Raw genomic sequence first — 16,962 nt, 5'->3', positions numbered from 1 at the left:
GCCCCAGAACACTACTGGGGGCATCTGTCATTGTGTTAATGTTTGCGTGCCCACAAAGTTGGTGTAATAAAAGGGGTTATGATAATATGTAAGCAAATGTATGAATTCTGTAATTGAAAGTTCTATATTTTTATACTTTGGTTATTAATTTGTGAGCTTGGACTTCAGGAGGAAATATTTTGATAGACTGATACAAAGGAACAGGACAGGAGAGACATGAGTACTGCTATGTAATGAACACTCAGATGATAGGCTGCACAGATTGTAGCAAACACTGAGCTGACAAATGAATTACGTAAATAGGACTTGAGTTTTCAGCCTCATTCAGTTACAGCAAAAAAATCTTAAATAGTGTAGAATTAAACTAAATGAATTCATTAAATAAAAAATACAGTGTACACCAAGGATGGCCAACCTGCGGCTCTCCAGCTGTTGCAAAACTACAACTCCCATCATGCTCAGACAGCCTACAGCTATCAGCCTACAGCAGGGCATGGTGGGAATTGTAGTTTTACTACAGCTGGAGAGTCGCAGGTTGGCCAGCCCTGGTGTACACAGTATAATGACATAGTAATATTGCTCATGTATGTAACGTGTTAATAAATCCATGTTAAATTGGTCTATGCCACTGCTCTATAATCTGTGAGTTCTGTATATTGCTATATATTCCAATCACTGGAGACAAGGTATTGCTATTAATGAATTTATTGACCTCATTAGTATGTTGGCTTAACTTTTTCCCACACACACAGTTTAGCGGAAATATTAATCTTGATCACATTTACCCCAGCAGCCAGATGCTACATGTAGATGAAAAGGACTTTACAAAATCCTTCTCACACTAAGGGCTCATTCAGACGGCCGTATGGTGTCCACAAAAATGCGGATCCGTTTTTTTGCGGATTAGATGCTACCCTATTCACTTCTATGGGGCCCTTTGCTTCCATTCCATGGCTCAGCAAAACAAATGAAACATGTTCTATACTTATCAGTAAAAATCAGGACATGGTCCCATTGAAGTCTACGGAATGTAATACGTTTTTTGCGGACATTCTGAACTGTCCGCAAAAAAATGGATCCGCATTTTTGCGGACAGCATACGGCCGTCTGAATGAGCCCTAAGGGTGCATTCACACAAGCGAATTCAGTGAGAGAAATACTCTCCGTGTGTCAGAGGTATTTCCCGTCCTGAATGCTGCTCCTTTGACATGGACCCATGACTTATTCTGCCGACTTCAACTCTAATGAATTGTACTCACATAATGCTGTCAGTACAAATCATAAGAGTTGAGGTCAGGCAGGAACACAAAACATCATAAATCATTTTACGGGTTCACCTCTGACACACACAGCGTATTTCTCACACTGAATGTGCTCGTGTGAAATTGGCCTATGAGGGAGAACAATTAAATTTTAATCCCTTGCATTCATATTGTATTTTTCCTGCATTGGCTTACATAAGAAGAATGATATGATACAGCCTATCCATAGGGACAGAATTTCCTATTTGTATAGGTGTGTATCTTCTTACAACAGATATCATTGTGTACAAAGAAAGCACTATACGTTACACTTAACTTTCCTAACATATTGCATAAAATAATTTTGAGACCTTTACGCTTTTAGGAAATTTTCTATTTATTATTACAAATGGAATAGTTTACAAAATATAACAACCATGAATTGACCATTAAGAATCTTCACGCTGTCTTTATACATTGTTAAATATTACAAAATAGACGGTATTCACTTTAATTATTAAAAAGAAAAAAAATCTTAATTTACATAGCCCATGAGATATTTGCTGTGTGTTCTTTGGCTTTCATTCGAAGAACTGCAATACTAGATGATCGCCTTTCAAACTCTGGTTTTGTTTCAAAAGAATGTCCATTTGTGGCGCCTGATAATAACGATTCAGTGAAGAAATTGTTGAGTGGCATATGGCTGAACTGGTTCTGATGATTCGTGAAGCCTGCATATGAAGAATCGGTGCGGGAGGAGTGGGAATAAGGTGACATACAAGAGGAAGGCTCACGAGGCAGCATACACGAAGTCACCACAGATCCCCCACTTGGGTTACCTGTCCATAAGTTGTTCTGTATCTAGAAAAAAAAGATAATGATAAACATTCAGGATTTTTTTCAAGCAGTGCATGCAATGAAGCTATGAAATGAGTATTCAACACAGAAGAAACAGAACTTGCCTTGCTACGGCAACTGCTTTGTATAAATGGAAAATAATAGTATAGAAATAATAGTAAAATAAATAGCTCAATAAATGACATCTCACATTTCCTTATTCATTTAGTTGTGGATGAAACAGGGAAGTTGATAAATAATTAAAATGATGCCTTTATGTAAAGTTAGCTGCCTTCAACAATTCTGCAGCAATATTCTAAGTAAAAATAGTGAATTCATTGCACTGAAACTCCAGATCCTGAGTGCTGATCTCTGGTGCTGCTTGCAGTGATCCTTTTATATATTCATTCCCTGCAGTGCATGCGTATAAATTAGGGCATTACTTGTGACGTGTTAATTGTGCCTCACTCAATAAAATCTCTAAAGCACATTTAATGTGTATAGTAAATGCTTTGAACATAATACATCACTTTCATTTGTCGAAAGTTGCCTTACATTAGGAGATATTATGCCAGAGTGACAATTTTGTGATTTTCCACCCAGAAAGAACTAAAAAAATAATTTGTGCCAAGAGTGCCAACTCTTTATCTACCGTCAATGAGACTAGCCCCCAAAAAATCAACCTAGATTAACACAAAGTACTTCCAGAACAATGATTTCAAGACTGTGGGGAAGATTAATGAAGACTGGCCCTTTCTACACCAGTTTTGATCCCCTGTGTGCTGAAGTGAAAGAAACACACCTAATAATAAATTAGGCACATCCTTCTGTGTGCCAGAAAGTCAAATCTATACCAGCAATCGTTTCTGGCATAAATTATAATAAATTTGCCGGACCATGGAAGGCCAGACCCACCGCCGCCGAGTCCCACCGACATTTCAAGAAAGTATTTTCAGCACAAAAAAATAGACAAAAGTCTCACATTTTTTCGCAAATTATGCAACTTTTTTAGGCCACTTTCCTGGCGTAAAGTATAAGATAAATCTCTCCTTTTGTGTACATTTAAAGAGGCTCTGTCACCAGGATCAACCCTATTAAAACCAGACATACTGGCTGGTAGGGTTCATCATGCTGATTAAAACGGTACCTTTCTGTTGTCTATACGTTAAACGGCTGCAGAGAAATCTGCGTTTTTATTAATATGCAAATGAGGAATTGGAGCACCCACAGGTGGGACTGAATCGTCTGAGCACTGCTATTTATGTAATACCCCCTGTGCTCTGCACCCCTCCCCCCCCCTTCCCTTGACTGACAGGGCTAGACATCGGGCTGAGGGCAGAGCTGTGTCCTGGCTTATGCATATCTACTGTATATATGTCAATTATACACACACTGTACTATAGCTTCACCACACTGAGATCTGCTCAGAAAGCTGATATATAAATATATATATATATATACATATATTACTGCTTCATTCACAGGCAGAATGTGATTATACAGACACTGGTAATATGTGTTAGCTTATAAGTACCGGTATATATAAAAAAAAAAAAGCATACATTTTTATGTGGCAATGTTATAGCTTAGAGGTTAAGCGATTGGTTTTGTATGTAAAGATCGCAGGTTTGAATCTTAGTAAAGACTTGGAAGTTTTTTCTTCTTCCACAATTATCCCATAAAAAAAGTCTTTGTCCATATTATATTAAGAATAATGTTTTTTAGAAAGCTAATAAATATTACTGGTTTCTTCATAATCATGTATTATGTCTATGAATAATGCAGTAACACTATTCTCAATATAGTAAGGTCTTATTATTATTCTTATATGATTACATAATATTTATTATAGTATGGCCTTTTAATATGGTTTTAAAGAAAAAAGAAAAAAAATTGAAAACAAGTCATATACCTCTCCTGGGACTTGAACAAGCGATGTCTATATTCAAAGCAAATGACTATACCACTAAGCTATAGCATTTCCACAGAGATGCATGGTTTTCTATGCTCATAAACTCATAGCACAGGTGTCTTCATGATCATACATTCAGCCTGTGAATACAGCAGTAATATGTAGATGAGCTTTCTGAGCAGATCTCAGTGTGGTGAAGCTATAGTACAGAGTGTGTATAATAGACATATAAACAGTAGATATGTATAAGCCAGGACATAGCTCTGCCCTCAGCCCGATGTCTAGCCCTGTCAGTCAAGGGAAGGGCGGGTGCAGAGCACAGGGGGTTACATACGTAACAGTGCTCAGACCATTCAGTCCCACCTGTGGGTGCTCCAATTGCTCATTTTCATATGAATAAAAACGCACATTCCTCTGCAGCCATTTAACGTACAGACAAAAGAAAGGTATGGTTGTATTCAGCATAATGAGCCCTAACTGATTGAATAGGGTTGATCCTGGTGACAGACCTGCTTTAACATATTACAACTGCGTGTTTTGGGCCCCTTGCAGACGAGCGTGTCCGGATTAGGTCCAGATGCGTTGCGGATGCGTTCAGTGAAAACTGCGCAAGTCCATTCAGTTTTGTTTGTGATCTCATTCAGTTGTTCAGTTTTTATTGCGTGGGTGCAATGCGATTTAATGCATTTTGCACACGCGTGATAAAAAACTGAATGTTTACAAACATCTCTCAGCAACCATCCGTGAAAAACGCATCGCATCCGCACTTGCTTGCAGATACAATGCGATTTTCATGCAGCCCCATTCACTTCTATGGGGCCAGCGTTGCGTGAAATTCTCAGAATATAGAACATGCTGCGCTCATGTACACAGACCCATTGAAATGAATGGCGCAATGCGTTCGCATCATGCATTGCACCCACGCGGAATGTGAAAGGAGCCTTAGGGTAAATTCACACGCAGGAGATTTGCTGTAGAAATTTCTACTGTCTGTGACAGTCCATTCAATTAGACCTGCAGAAATCCATGCACTTGCTTCACAAACAGCCCCACTAACATGTATGGACATGTATGGAACAGATTTTTCAGTCACAGAAATTTCTGCAACAAATCTGAAGTGTGTATGAATATACCCTTATAGATTTTAGTTCTGCTTTGGACTCTATAGATATAATAAATAAAATACTTAATAAAATAGGCATTTTACAGTGGGGGTTTTAAAGGTCACCAACAGCGGGCACCGGTTAGTGCGATAAACACACTCTAGACTGAATTTAACGTGCAACGTAAAGCTCAATGTACCCTGACTACTGCTCTCATAGCCCCAATTTAGCATTTTAGAATGAGTATTTAATAACACCAAAAGTGTCTATATTAGTAAATATTAAAAATTATTAAAACCATCAGATGCAACCATTATTGTACCTGTATAGAACTGTATGACTTGAAGCTCCTGGACCCCAATGTCAGCTCTATAACAGGGCCATCAAACTATGAAGTGTCATTTATAATACTGGTGTCATCTAATGGGACGTAGCGGTCTTAGAAAAACCTGCATAGGCACCAGGGACCAGATGGTATCTGATCCAGTAGGGGTTTTATTTGTTACAATTTAGGGGTACAGTACAATTTGTTACAGATTAGATTAGAGCCAAAATCTGACTATGGAAGCTTCATATTTAGAATTATACTACCACCCTCACTAGACCCAATGCAAGCATGAATATATTGCATATAATGCACTTATTATTGTACATTAAGGCCTCGTTCATATCTCCATTAGTACAACTTACTGGATCTTCTACTGTAATGACTATAATGAGGTTCGGTGGGGATCCGGCAACTTTCCACAGTAACTGCCGTGTTTCGGCCGGACTAAAACTTTTGCATGCAACGTTTTTTTTGTCTAGTCAACAGCCAGCATTTACACCGTATCAGGCAGACAGATCTTCTTAACAGAGATGTGAACGTAGCCTTAGTTGTCTTCTTTCAGGGTATTTTTATGCAAAATATTTACTATTTTAATGCAGGTATAAATTACATATTTTTAAAGAAATATATGAAATAACCTGTACACAGTGTATAGTGTGTAGAGTACAAGGACAGCAGTAATCTCCAGTTCCTATAACCAAGAAACATATCTCTCTTTCAGCATCAGCTCTTTGAAGGATAAAAGTTTGTCTTGCATTTGAAAACACAGAGACACGGAATAGTCATTGAAAAAAAATGAAAACAGATGTATTGGCTGGAAAAGGTTATTTTAAGCAATCCTTTGCCACTGGGGGCCAAGGTTCACAAAAAAAGTCCCCAAAGGTACAATACTATCTTATATCCAACAGTTTATTTATTCAGCAGTCAACAAAGCCAAAGGACCTACAGTAAAATACTTCAGAGCTTAAAGAATTTTAGTTGCTGTGCCTCCAGAGTTGGCAGCCGTCGCCTTGTTTTCCCTCTAATGCTAGTTGTACATTAAGGCGATTTCTCACGGCAGAAAATGGTTTCTTGAAAATAAACATAAAAAGGGCGAGTAACAGCGCTGTTCTGCCTGCTGTTGCCCTATAATGGTCAGCGACATGATACATGAAACTAATGAAGGTTAAGGCCTCATGGGGCGCTCTGGATACAGGTATTGTACTTCCTATAACTAAATATCGCTTATTCCATTAACAAAAGAGGAGGTGAGATTTACAAACTGTGTCGTAAGCTGAATTTAAGAGTCAATGATCATGCAGCTAATTGAGTCAAATTATCAAAATGGCACATGGGATATAACACATTTTTTACATCATAAAAGGCATGTTAGGCACGTGGCCCAGTTTCATAACTCTGGTGCACCTAGATATAAATAATTTAAATCAATTTCGACTAATATATCTCAATTTGGCACATGCAGACCTACTCATTACTGTACTTTTTAAACTTTCATGGGGAGTGTATAAAACACAATAATAAATGTGACAAATAACATGGTCTTTTGGACAATCTATAATAACACAGAGAATGTTAGCATGATAAGTTATTGTAAAGATGAATATATTTTTGGGAAATTCGAGTCAGATTTGATTCGGCCAAATCGATCGGGCAATTTGATTCAGGTATCCCACCCCTTTCAAGCTCTTCAACACAAGGCAGTATTAGTAATCTTAAAGTGAAAGCAATATATATGTCTATGGGTAAAACATGTTTGCTGCTGGTAACATACAGTCTCTTTAAAAACACACTGCACTGCAGGATTTTTTCATACTTTAAAAAATGGTCTGAGAAAATTTCACTTTTTGCCAGCAGATGCTGGCCGATGTATAGGGGTAGCTTTTAAATCACATTTACAAACATATTACTCTGTTTTTATGGGAGCATTAACATAACAGACATATTTATCTATCTAACAAAAATCCTGCAGCACTTCAAAGCCAATAAAATATGTAAAATGTATTCACCGATGTGTCCCAAATGAATGTTTCAGCAGTTCATCTCTGGCCTTTCTCAAGCAATGTGACAAGTGCAGAGTCAATGGAGTGACTCCTCCGTGTGTAACCTGATGATTTTTTTACACAATACAGCTGGACTGATACATATTTAATAATCGGTATTGTAATGTCCAGAAATGTCCAAACTATTAATATATAAACTATTGATTATGTGCAGTGAATGCTGTAATGATAAAGATGTGAATTTCACAATTTTTTGGTCACCTTGTCCCTCATACATATTGAATAAAAAGTGATAGCAAAATCATATGTACCCCAAAATGGTACTAATAAAAACTATGAGGGGGTTGCACAGTAGGAGGTGGTTGTTGGGCCCAGTCATTTCTAATTACAGCACTGAATCTATAATCTCTCGGTATCATTCTTTACTTATTTATCTCTAATGTCTATTAATCTACCTACGGTATATTGTTATTTGCATTGTTTTGTTGTTTTTATTGCTACTATTATAGCATATACTAATATGAAGATATATTTGATAGCTTTGATATATACAAGTCTATACCCAAGCAAGGTCATATTTAGAATAAGGCACTTGAGGGCAGCGCCCTAGGGTGTCAGAAATGAGGGGTGGCACTTTGCAGAGAAAACTAATGATTTATGTTGATTCTTTCACCTTAGTCCTGCTTCCCATGTCTTGGTATCATTGCTGTTTGTTTATTGTAGCTTCAAGTCAGGAAATTTAACTCTCACACTGCTTCCCTACAGCTAATGTAACAGTAACCTCTTCAAGAAGGTGACTTGGTGCTGCAGTTAAAAGTAAGTGATAAGGAGACATCAGAGCAGTCAGATGAGGAGAAAGGTGAAGCCAGTATATAACAGATATGTAAATTGCCAACTAACAGAGAGTATGACTGCCTGTCACACAGAAGACCATTCCATAATCCACACACTGACACCAGATCAGTATAGCTCCTCAGTATAACTTAGAGGCCGCAGAGCAAAGGTGGCCATACACCTAGTAAGGCTTATTTAAATAAGCAATGTTAAACTTGTTTGTCCTCCGATCTGTGAACATGAACACAATTTTTATGCAGACCACTCACAGATGATGTCCCTGTTCTGTCTGTTTCTGTTGCAGACGCACTCACTTGAGGGAATACATCTTGAGGGAAAGTCAGAGCTGGATGGTTCACTCTATGATTTTTCCAATCACAGCATGCATCATCAATTAACAGAGATTCCCTTGGACTTGTACATTATGTTTATATTTTACTGTCAGCTGTGTACGGCTACATTTAGATGAGATGTTTTTAACCACACGGTCAAAATTGCATTAAAAAGGTGCTTAAAACTATACATTTTTACCGGGTTGCTGCGATTTAGTGATGTGGTTATTTGCCATGTATTTTGCCATGTATTTAAAAATGTAAAATAAATATACTTGACTAGTATAAACTGCATGGCAAATAACCACATCGCAAAACCACAGCAGTCACAGTAAAAACAAGTGTTTTTTCATCAGTATTTTACACCACATGGTCAAAATAATTTTATGTAGCTACTGTATACCCTCAAATAAATAGGCAGAAATATCAGGACAACAGATTATTGACTATGAATTTTATTCTGAAAGATCATAAATTAATATTTTATTAATGTTCTATTACTATTAGTGGATTACTGCCTCCTGCCATTTATGTAGCTGATATTTTGGATTTTTTTTAGCAGCCCATCATCATGCATAATGCTATAATATACACATGTTGACTGTTTACATGGATGTTCTTTGGTTTATAATAAACCTTTCAATCTATAAATCCACAGAAATACATGTTGACTAGTGTGATGACATATTAACATAGAAGTTCTGTATTCTACACATTTTTCATGATTGGTTAGATTTTCATCAAGCATATTTACCTGTGGGTAGCTGTCACTTCTTGGCAGAACAGAGATGTCATAAGTGGCAGCAAAGTGGCTTTTGGCTTGCTGTATCTGGCCATAGCGTTCTCTTTTTCTCCACTTAGCTCTGCGGTTTTGGAACCAGACCTTAAAAAGATAAAAGATTTCACTTAGAACATGCATGATAAATGCAAAAATCGTAACCACTAATTTATAAGAGAACCCTACTGTAGCATTTGCTTCTCCACAGCAACATTATAGGACAATATAATCTGTTAGAAAATGTATTTCCAAGAGTGTTGAGATGATTTCTCTGTCTGGCAGTTTTATGTATGCAACCACAGGTTACTTGAATGGTGCCTTGTGGGGAGAAAACCACTTGGGTTGAGTGGTGAAGCTATAGCTTCACTCAAGATACAGAGCAATGTAAGAAATCGATATTTCAATAATATAGCCTCAAATTATATCTTTATGTTATATATAGTATATTAATACATAATATATAGTATAATATGTACATACATTGAATTTAATAGGTTAATGCTGTAGGGCTACTTCAGTCAATATAAAACAACAGATAAAAACACAATGGCACCACTATAGGTTGAGCAATAATGCAGAAGGCACATGATATTATAGTAGGGCTAGGTATATGTAATTTTATATATATATATATATATATATATATATATATACACACACATATCTATTATATATTTTTATATATATATATATATATATATATATATAAATATATAATACATATGTGTGTGTGTGTGTGTGTGTGTGCTTTTGCATTTTTATGGATACGGATAAAAAAATCTGGATATAGAGAAATTAATCTGGAGTGCTGTGAATGCACATAACCATCATAAGTTGTGTTAAAGTAAGACATATAGAACAACTTGCAGGACATAATTAAGATTTGTGAACCCAAACAAAGCCAAATAAAAATATAGATAGATAGACAGAATGCCCACAGTATTATGATGATTATAAACAAAGTAGCTTAGCCCTGGCTGTATGATCAAGATAATCAAGTGCTTTGATCCAACAGCTCAACCCCTGCCTTGAGTGTTGCCATGTAACACAACTTCTTAAAAACCATACTACTGCCTGACAACACCATCCAAATGTCCTTTTAATTCTCCAGATGACCACACATTGTCAAATTAGAGCAAACCCAGGATAAGACTTAAAACGTATTTGGTAGACCTACTGCTTTGCTTCACACCACATATAGTGTATATATTCCAGTGTATTCTTTCAAGGTCCCTTACTCTTTCATCAAACATACGAGAAAATGCCACTCTGTGACAGTCAGTAAATAGAATTGACAACTGGCATCCAAAACAATAATTATAGCTCCCTACAATGGTGACACAAGACATGGAACACCCGAGGCAAAGACAAAAGATCTACAAGTGGACCTGCCACCACCAATCAAAATTTTATGTGCTCTAAAACAAAGCAAACTACAAATAGAAGTTCTTAAGTATGCACACTTTTTTAATCATTTGTGTTTTTGGCTTCATTACCACTGACAAAATGAAAAGAAGCAGCATCTGGATTTTTCTCAAGTAAAAAAACATTTCCACATTATTTGATATCTCTGTGTGAATATAGTTGTCACTCACATAAAAATGTTTATTATCTGGCCCTTTAGAATAGTAGATGTCCTAAATTGTAATGATGGTAATATTTGACCATAGTTTGCTCCTTTCTGGTCTTCAGCCATGCCATGTGACTGATACTCTAACTCTTCAGCTGACCCAGCATCTTATGTGTGGACAGGAAATCAGTTTCTCTATTCATTCCAACGGGACTGACATTAAGGCTTCCATAGGTATGGATAGAGAAAGTGACTTCCTGTTTACACATAAGACGCTGGGTCAATTGTGTTGGTCAGAGTGTTGGTCACATGACACAGCTGAGGACCAGAAGGGAGCAAATAACTCACAACTACCAGTAAGAAGATTACCTTCACTACAATTTACATCATGGACCTTTTGAATGGGTCAGAGAATACATTTTTGTGGGAATTCTTCTTTAAAGGATTTTATACATACAGTTTGAATATTGCTGGCTGGCACATCCTCTGTTTTCTTTGGGAGATGTCCCGTTGACAAGAATGGTTTCTAGGCCGGCATAAAAGACACGATCAGCCATCCGTACTATTGATCATTGCCATGTGTACAACGGTCAGTGATTGGTAACAATCTTATAAATGCTCGGATGATTTTCAGCACATGTAAAAGGACGTAAATCAGTTACCAAGGCAGCCAGTTGAATTTTGTGGAAATTGAGAAATGGTATTTTTTTCCAGTGGTGGAACTGAAGAGGAATTGAAAATCCTGCTGTGCAGTTCCCTCACAGCTTAAAGTTATTGCTGGGAGACCTGATCAACTTATTATCAGGGCAACCTCCTGAATTTAGTGTTTTTTTGTTAGAATTACCGGTAATTGTGGTTTAGCAACTATTGAACATTACTTTTGCAGAGATTAATACCTTGTGATTTACATGTTATTTTTATTTTCTTCTGAGATTCCTACTCTGATAACCTCTCATGCTAAATTTGAAATAGGAAAGAAATCTCCAACAACTTTCACGCATATGAAACTCACCACTCAAAAATTCTACATATAGACAATACAAAAAATCTTTTACAAGTAACCATGCAGCCTGAGAGCAAAGACCTGTATGAGGATCTGCACTAGACTTTAAGGCTAAACACATCCTATAAAATATATTGATAGCAAATGGAATTTTTATTAACTAAACATGCTGAAGTTTTGCACCTTGCTGCACCACAGAATCCAGGATATGGTTTTAATAACAACTTGGCAGTAAAACCGACATTCAGCCTGACAAATACATTGTATTGATATAGTGCTTAAGGCAAATATAGAGTACATGGCAATAAGATCTACCCAAAAAGGTTGAGTTTACTGTAGCATTTAACTTTTATTCATCTACATATTTTTCCTGCATTTTATTTTTTTACATTTTTTTGTGCTGATCTAAACCTACAAGAAACTACTGTATAACGATATCAGTGTTCATCAGTTTTTAACACATTTTTTTAACTCTCTTTGGCTCTAATTTATTATCAGGGGAATTTTTGCAGGAGTCTGCATTGCCGTAATTTGCACCAAATTTATCAAATGCCACACAATGTTTGATAAATTTGTTGCATCTTTAAGTCTAACAGTTCTGCATTTTACTCTATTTCTTGTGCCATCCCCAACCTCTGCAGGAGAAAGTAAGATAGGGAGAATTTTTTTTACTTTTTAAGTCTCAGTTGATAAATCTGGAGTGAAACTAACATACCTAAGCACACCCACTTTATCACTCACTTTGCAATGAGGCGGTAAATGGTCTAAAAATGCAAAATGTCACAAAACATTTAGGAAAATAAGCCCAAAAGGTTGCAAATCCCTGTTTTGCAATTTTTGAAGCCACAATTCTGGAGTGCAGGGAGTGATAAATCCCCCCCCCCCCCTTTGTTTTTATAATACCCAGTGATGTTGTACAGACCTTTTTCAGATAAGTGTTCATTTATATGGTTTATCATTACTGCAATGTCATTTTGCTTATCTTATTTTGTGCTTTTTGTGTCACTGATCTGATTAGAAAATTATTACATACAATTACATGAGTCAATTTTTCAATCAGTTTTGGATCCGATTCTATGCAGTATTGGATATTGGAAAAAAAAATCTGACTGATTTAATTAGTTTTAAAAAGTATAAGTGAATGGAATTCTCAATTTACAATTTTTTTTAATTTTAAAAAGAAAGTAAGCAAAAACTAAGGTTAATATATCATCCTGTAGATATAAATGCAATCTCAAAGGGCACGGCCATACAATCAGGTTCCTGGATACAAAACCAGGACTGAATAAAAAAAAAGAGAAGTCCTATCTGTCCTTTATACTATCTTTTATGACCCACTCCTGATTTTGGCTTCCAAAACTGCTTTAGGAAACCTAACCATGTGGTTGTACCCTTAAAGTTATCTGGATTCTTTTTAGGAAACCAAATACGAGTGTGGACAGAACCAAATTGTATGTTTTTGGGTTCTGGCTGATACATTTTTGCATCCGTCAGCATCCTATAGAAATGAACAGAATATATGATAGGATATATCATAATTAATTTCTATTGCTGTGTTGCACAGCAAGTCTTCACCTTACCCCAGCCTTAAGCCACTTTCACACAGTACACATTTAATCAGTAGTCATATTGTATCCATACTCTTAAGAACAAATGAGGCATGCATTGAAAAATGTACAAATGTCTACATTATATTTTTACATGTTTAATTATTTTTTCAGTTAGCTTTCAAAATTGTTTAAAAAATCTCAAATCTAGGGGCAGCACGGTGGCTCAGTGGTTAGCACTGGTACCTTGCAGCGCTGCCATCCTAGGTTTGAATCCGACCAAGGACAACATCTGCATGGAGTTTGTATGTTCTCCCCGTGTTTGTGTCGGTTTCTTTCGGGTACTCTGGTTTCCTCCCACACTCCAAAGACATATTAAGAGGGAACTTAGATTGTGAGCCCCATTGGGGACAGCTTGACACTAATGTATGTAAAGCGCTGCGGAATATGTCAGCAATATATAATTAAATAAATCTGCACTGTATGAGAGTGACCATAAAAGGTATTTTACAGTATAGCACACACTTCATCACTGCATAATGATTATCTTTGTAGAATACATTAATAAAACATTATATAGATTTCACACGACACCTAACTGCGGTGATGCCATAAATATGTTTATAGCCAAGTTCATACTGAGCACATTTTTTATGAAGGTTTTGACACATGTTTTGTTAAGAAAGAAGGAAAGGATCCTGTGAACAGAAAATAGGCTTTCTGGTGTTAGATCGATGGCAAGATACGTTTTTTTTTTTTTCTTTAGTCAGGGTCCATTTTTATAGAAAATATGCAAAACCCAACAATCAACCCATGAATTAGTCTGATAACTTTGGGCCAGTTCTAATAGTTGGTGAGTGCTGTCCTATTCCAGGTTTAGACTAGGTAGGTGCGACATTATGCTCATAAACCCAAAGATCAGGCTCAGTTCTCTACATCTACTGATAGGGAACTTAGATTATGAGCCCCATTGGGGACAGCTTGACGCTAATGTCTGTAAAGCGCTGCTGAATATAGTAGCGCTATATAAGTGCATAAAATAAATGAATAAATAAATATAAAAGTCGGGGGGAAAACTGATGATATAATTGATCTGAATGGTATCAATACATGCTGCTTTTCTGTCAGGTAGGCAGTATAATCATTGGGCACTCGATGGGCACCACATTTGGTCTTGTGGTACCCATCTATCATGTTTTTGGGTTTGAATATGTTAATGAAACTTCAATGCGCCACTCACATGAAACAACATAAAACATAGAATAGGCTACCCTGCCTATATATCATGTACTTCAGGACTAACCTGCCAGTATCAAGTTGTTGCTTTACAATCAATATATTCCTCAGCCATATTTGTCTAGGCCACTAGACAGTAGAGGTTTTCATCATTTGGATTAAACATGTGTTTATGATTTAATATATTATCCTTATAGCGAAAGACATCAAGGACTTGTTCACACTGTGTGATTTTCATGGACTTATTTTTAAGCATAGATTTCAATTTATTTATGGGTGAAAATGATGCATCACAAACTGCATAGACCTCACTAAATCTTATCATATCATTATACAGGTACATGAAAATACTTTATAAAATATAGACACGTCACAACTCATTGCTGAATGGGACTACGGTGGCTGAAGTGAATACTGGGGAGGTATGAGACCCAAATGTATTTTATTTTTACATTCTGAGACATTTTGGGGTATTTCAAACAAAATTTAGTTGGAGACTTAGTGGCAATGCTCCATGGGAAAATAATATGCAAACTAGGTATCTCCCAGGGAAAGAGAACAGTCTCACTATGACGCGTAGGGAGCAACTTCCAAAAGGTAGCACTAGCGAGATGGTTCACTTTCCCTGGGAGATAAAGTAAAATCTAAAAATTTGACACTCCCGACTTTTTACTGAATAGAAGAAGAATGTTACACAATGATTGTGACGTTATTAACAAAGTCCAATGTATTTTTCTTTACCACTAATAATGACTATAATAGAAGACAGACCCTACCTGACATGTGTAGCGCTGTCACAACCTGCATCACACGTAATAAATAGAAAGCAGATTTCTTCCATTAGAAACCTGTTTTATTGGTACGATGTATTTACTTACAACAAGCCTTGCCGTTAAAAGAGTTTGTAGAAAATAACTCAATTAAGTTCAAAGGCCGAAACTGCTAAGCATAATGAAAAATTCTCCCCTTAAGGTATCCATAGCACGGCATGGCTGGTAATGGCGTCATTTCATGTGGGCCATTTTCAGCATCAGCTCTCATGTGTATCCAGCACCATCATTCCCAGTGGAGGTGAGGCCTCTTAGCTAAAGTCTATCTTCAAACGGTTAATAAAGAGATTTACTGCTACCGAGAGACAATAAATATGGCACTGGTGAAATAAATGCTTAGGAATAAAAGAAAGGAAAAAATTCAGCTTGGTAAATGTATTCATCATGTCTGTGGGTGGAAAGAATATTTCCTGACGTCTCCCCAGGGAACTGAGAGAACATGTTAGGAGAATTTAGTAATGAGACTCTTTCACTGGGGGAAAAAAACCTTGACAATCTCCTTTAAATGGGTGCCAATTACTACACTGATGTGAAGCAGGAAAGGCGACCGGTGAGATAAATTAGGTTCAGGTTTACTTCTGGTGAATGCTAGGGAGACTACTATTAAACCTAATGATATGTTACACAAGGAAAACACATGCATGGGTTACCCAGCCTTGCACGGGTATTTGTGAGGCTCTCTGGCATGGTTTGGTGAACTATAGATACTGGCATAGCCTGAAAAGCCATTTTGCACTCTGGGGGATATGTTACCCCTCAAAGACGAAGAGCTCCAAAGTTATCTAGGGCTGATAAAACCACATACATTTCATGACGGTATGTTTAACACAAAGACATTCCTTTAGGATGACTGAACAATTCCAGAATCTATAATATGAAAACACACTACTTCATCAATCTATGGGAACAAAAAATATAGAACACATGTGGGATTCACTGCCGAGCACACTAGAGGAAATCTGGACAAGACCGACACAGGCCTGCGGAATCCACAATGGTCGAGCGGCACACCGGAGACATCAGGATGGCAAGGCTTACACTAATGCCTGTAGAATAAATGTTTTTGGTTTTGTTTTTTTTGACAGGCCCTTCATGTTAATTAAAAAAAAAAATATTATTTAGAAAATCCCATTCATTTCTATGAAATGCAAACTGACATAAAAATACAATACACAAAGTAAAAACCTGCACTGGTCTTAAAAGTTGCGACAATCCTTTATTTTTGAGCACAGCAAGCACATACAAATAAACACGACACCCAGACTGTACCCAAGAATAAAGGATTGTCACAAGTTACTTTGGAGCTTGGTTTTTACTTCGTGGTCGGGGATCGGACTACATCCGTGCACGTCTGGTACAAAAAAAGTTACAGATGAGCTGGGGCTTACTTTTGCATATAAAAATGCATTCG

The 16,962-nt window shown here is 36.8% G+C and overlaps 1 protein-coding gene across 1 annotated transcript in view; it reads right to left on the bottom strand.

Annotated features, from left to right (window-relative positions):
* Window positions 1-1,781: 1,781 nt before the first annotated feature.
* The window catches only part of ALX1 (ALX homeobox 1), a 21,752-nt gene continuing 6,571 nt past the window's right edge, over window positions 1,782-16,962 (bottom strand). The window contains exons 3-4 of the mRNA XM_040415717.1: window positions 9,342-9,470; window positions 1,782-2,102 (exon numbers count right to left, since the gene is read on the bottom strand). Of these exons, the coding sequence (XP_040271651.1) occupies window positions 1,782-2,102; window positions 9,342-9,470 (450 nt within the window). The remainder of the gene's footprint in view (window positions 2,103-9,341; window positions 9,471-16,962) is intronic.

The sequence above is a fragment of the Bufo bufo genome, chromosome 1 (genome assembly GCF_905171765.1).
Source record: "Bufo bufo chromosome 1, aBufBuf1.1, whole genome shotgun sequence".
NCBI classification, from domain to species: domain Eukaryota; kingdom Metazoa; phylum Chordata; class Amphibia; order Anura; family Bufonidae; genus Bufo; species Bufo bufo.
This window is presented reverse-complemented; position numbering and strand designations above follow the sequence as displayed.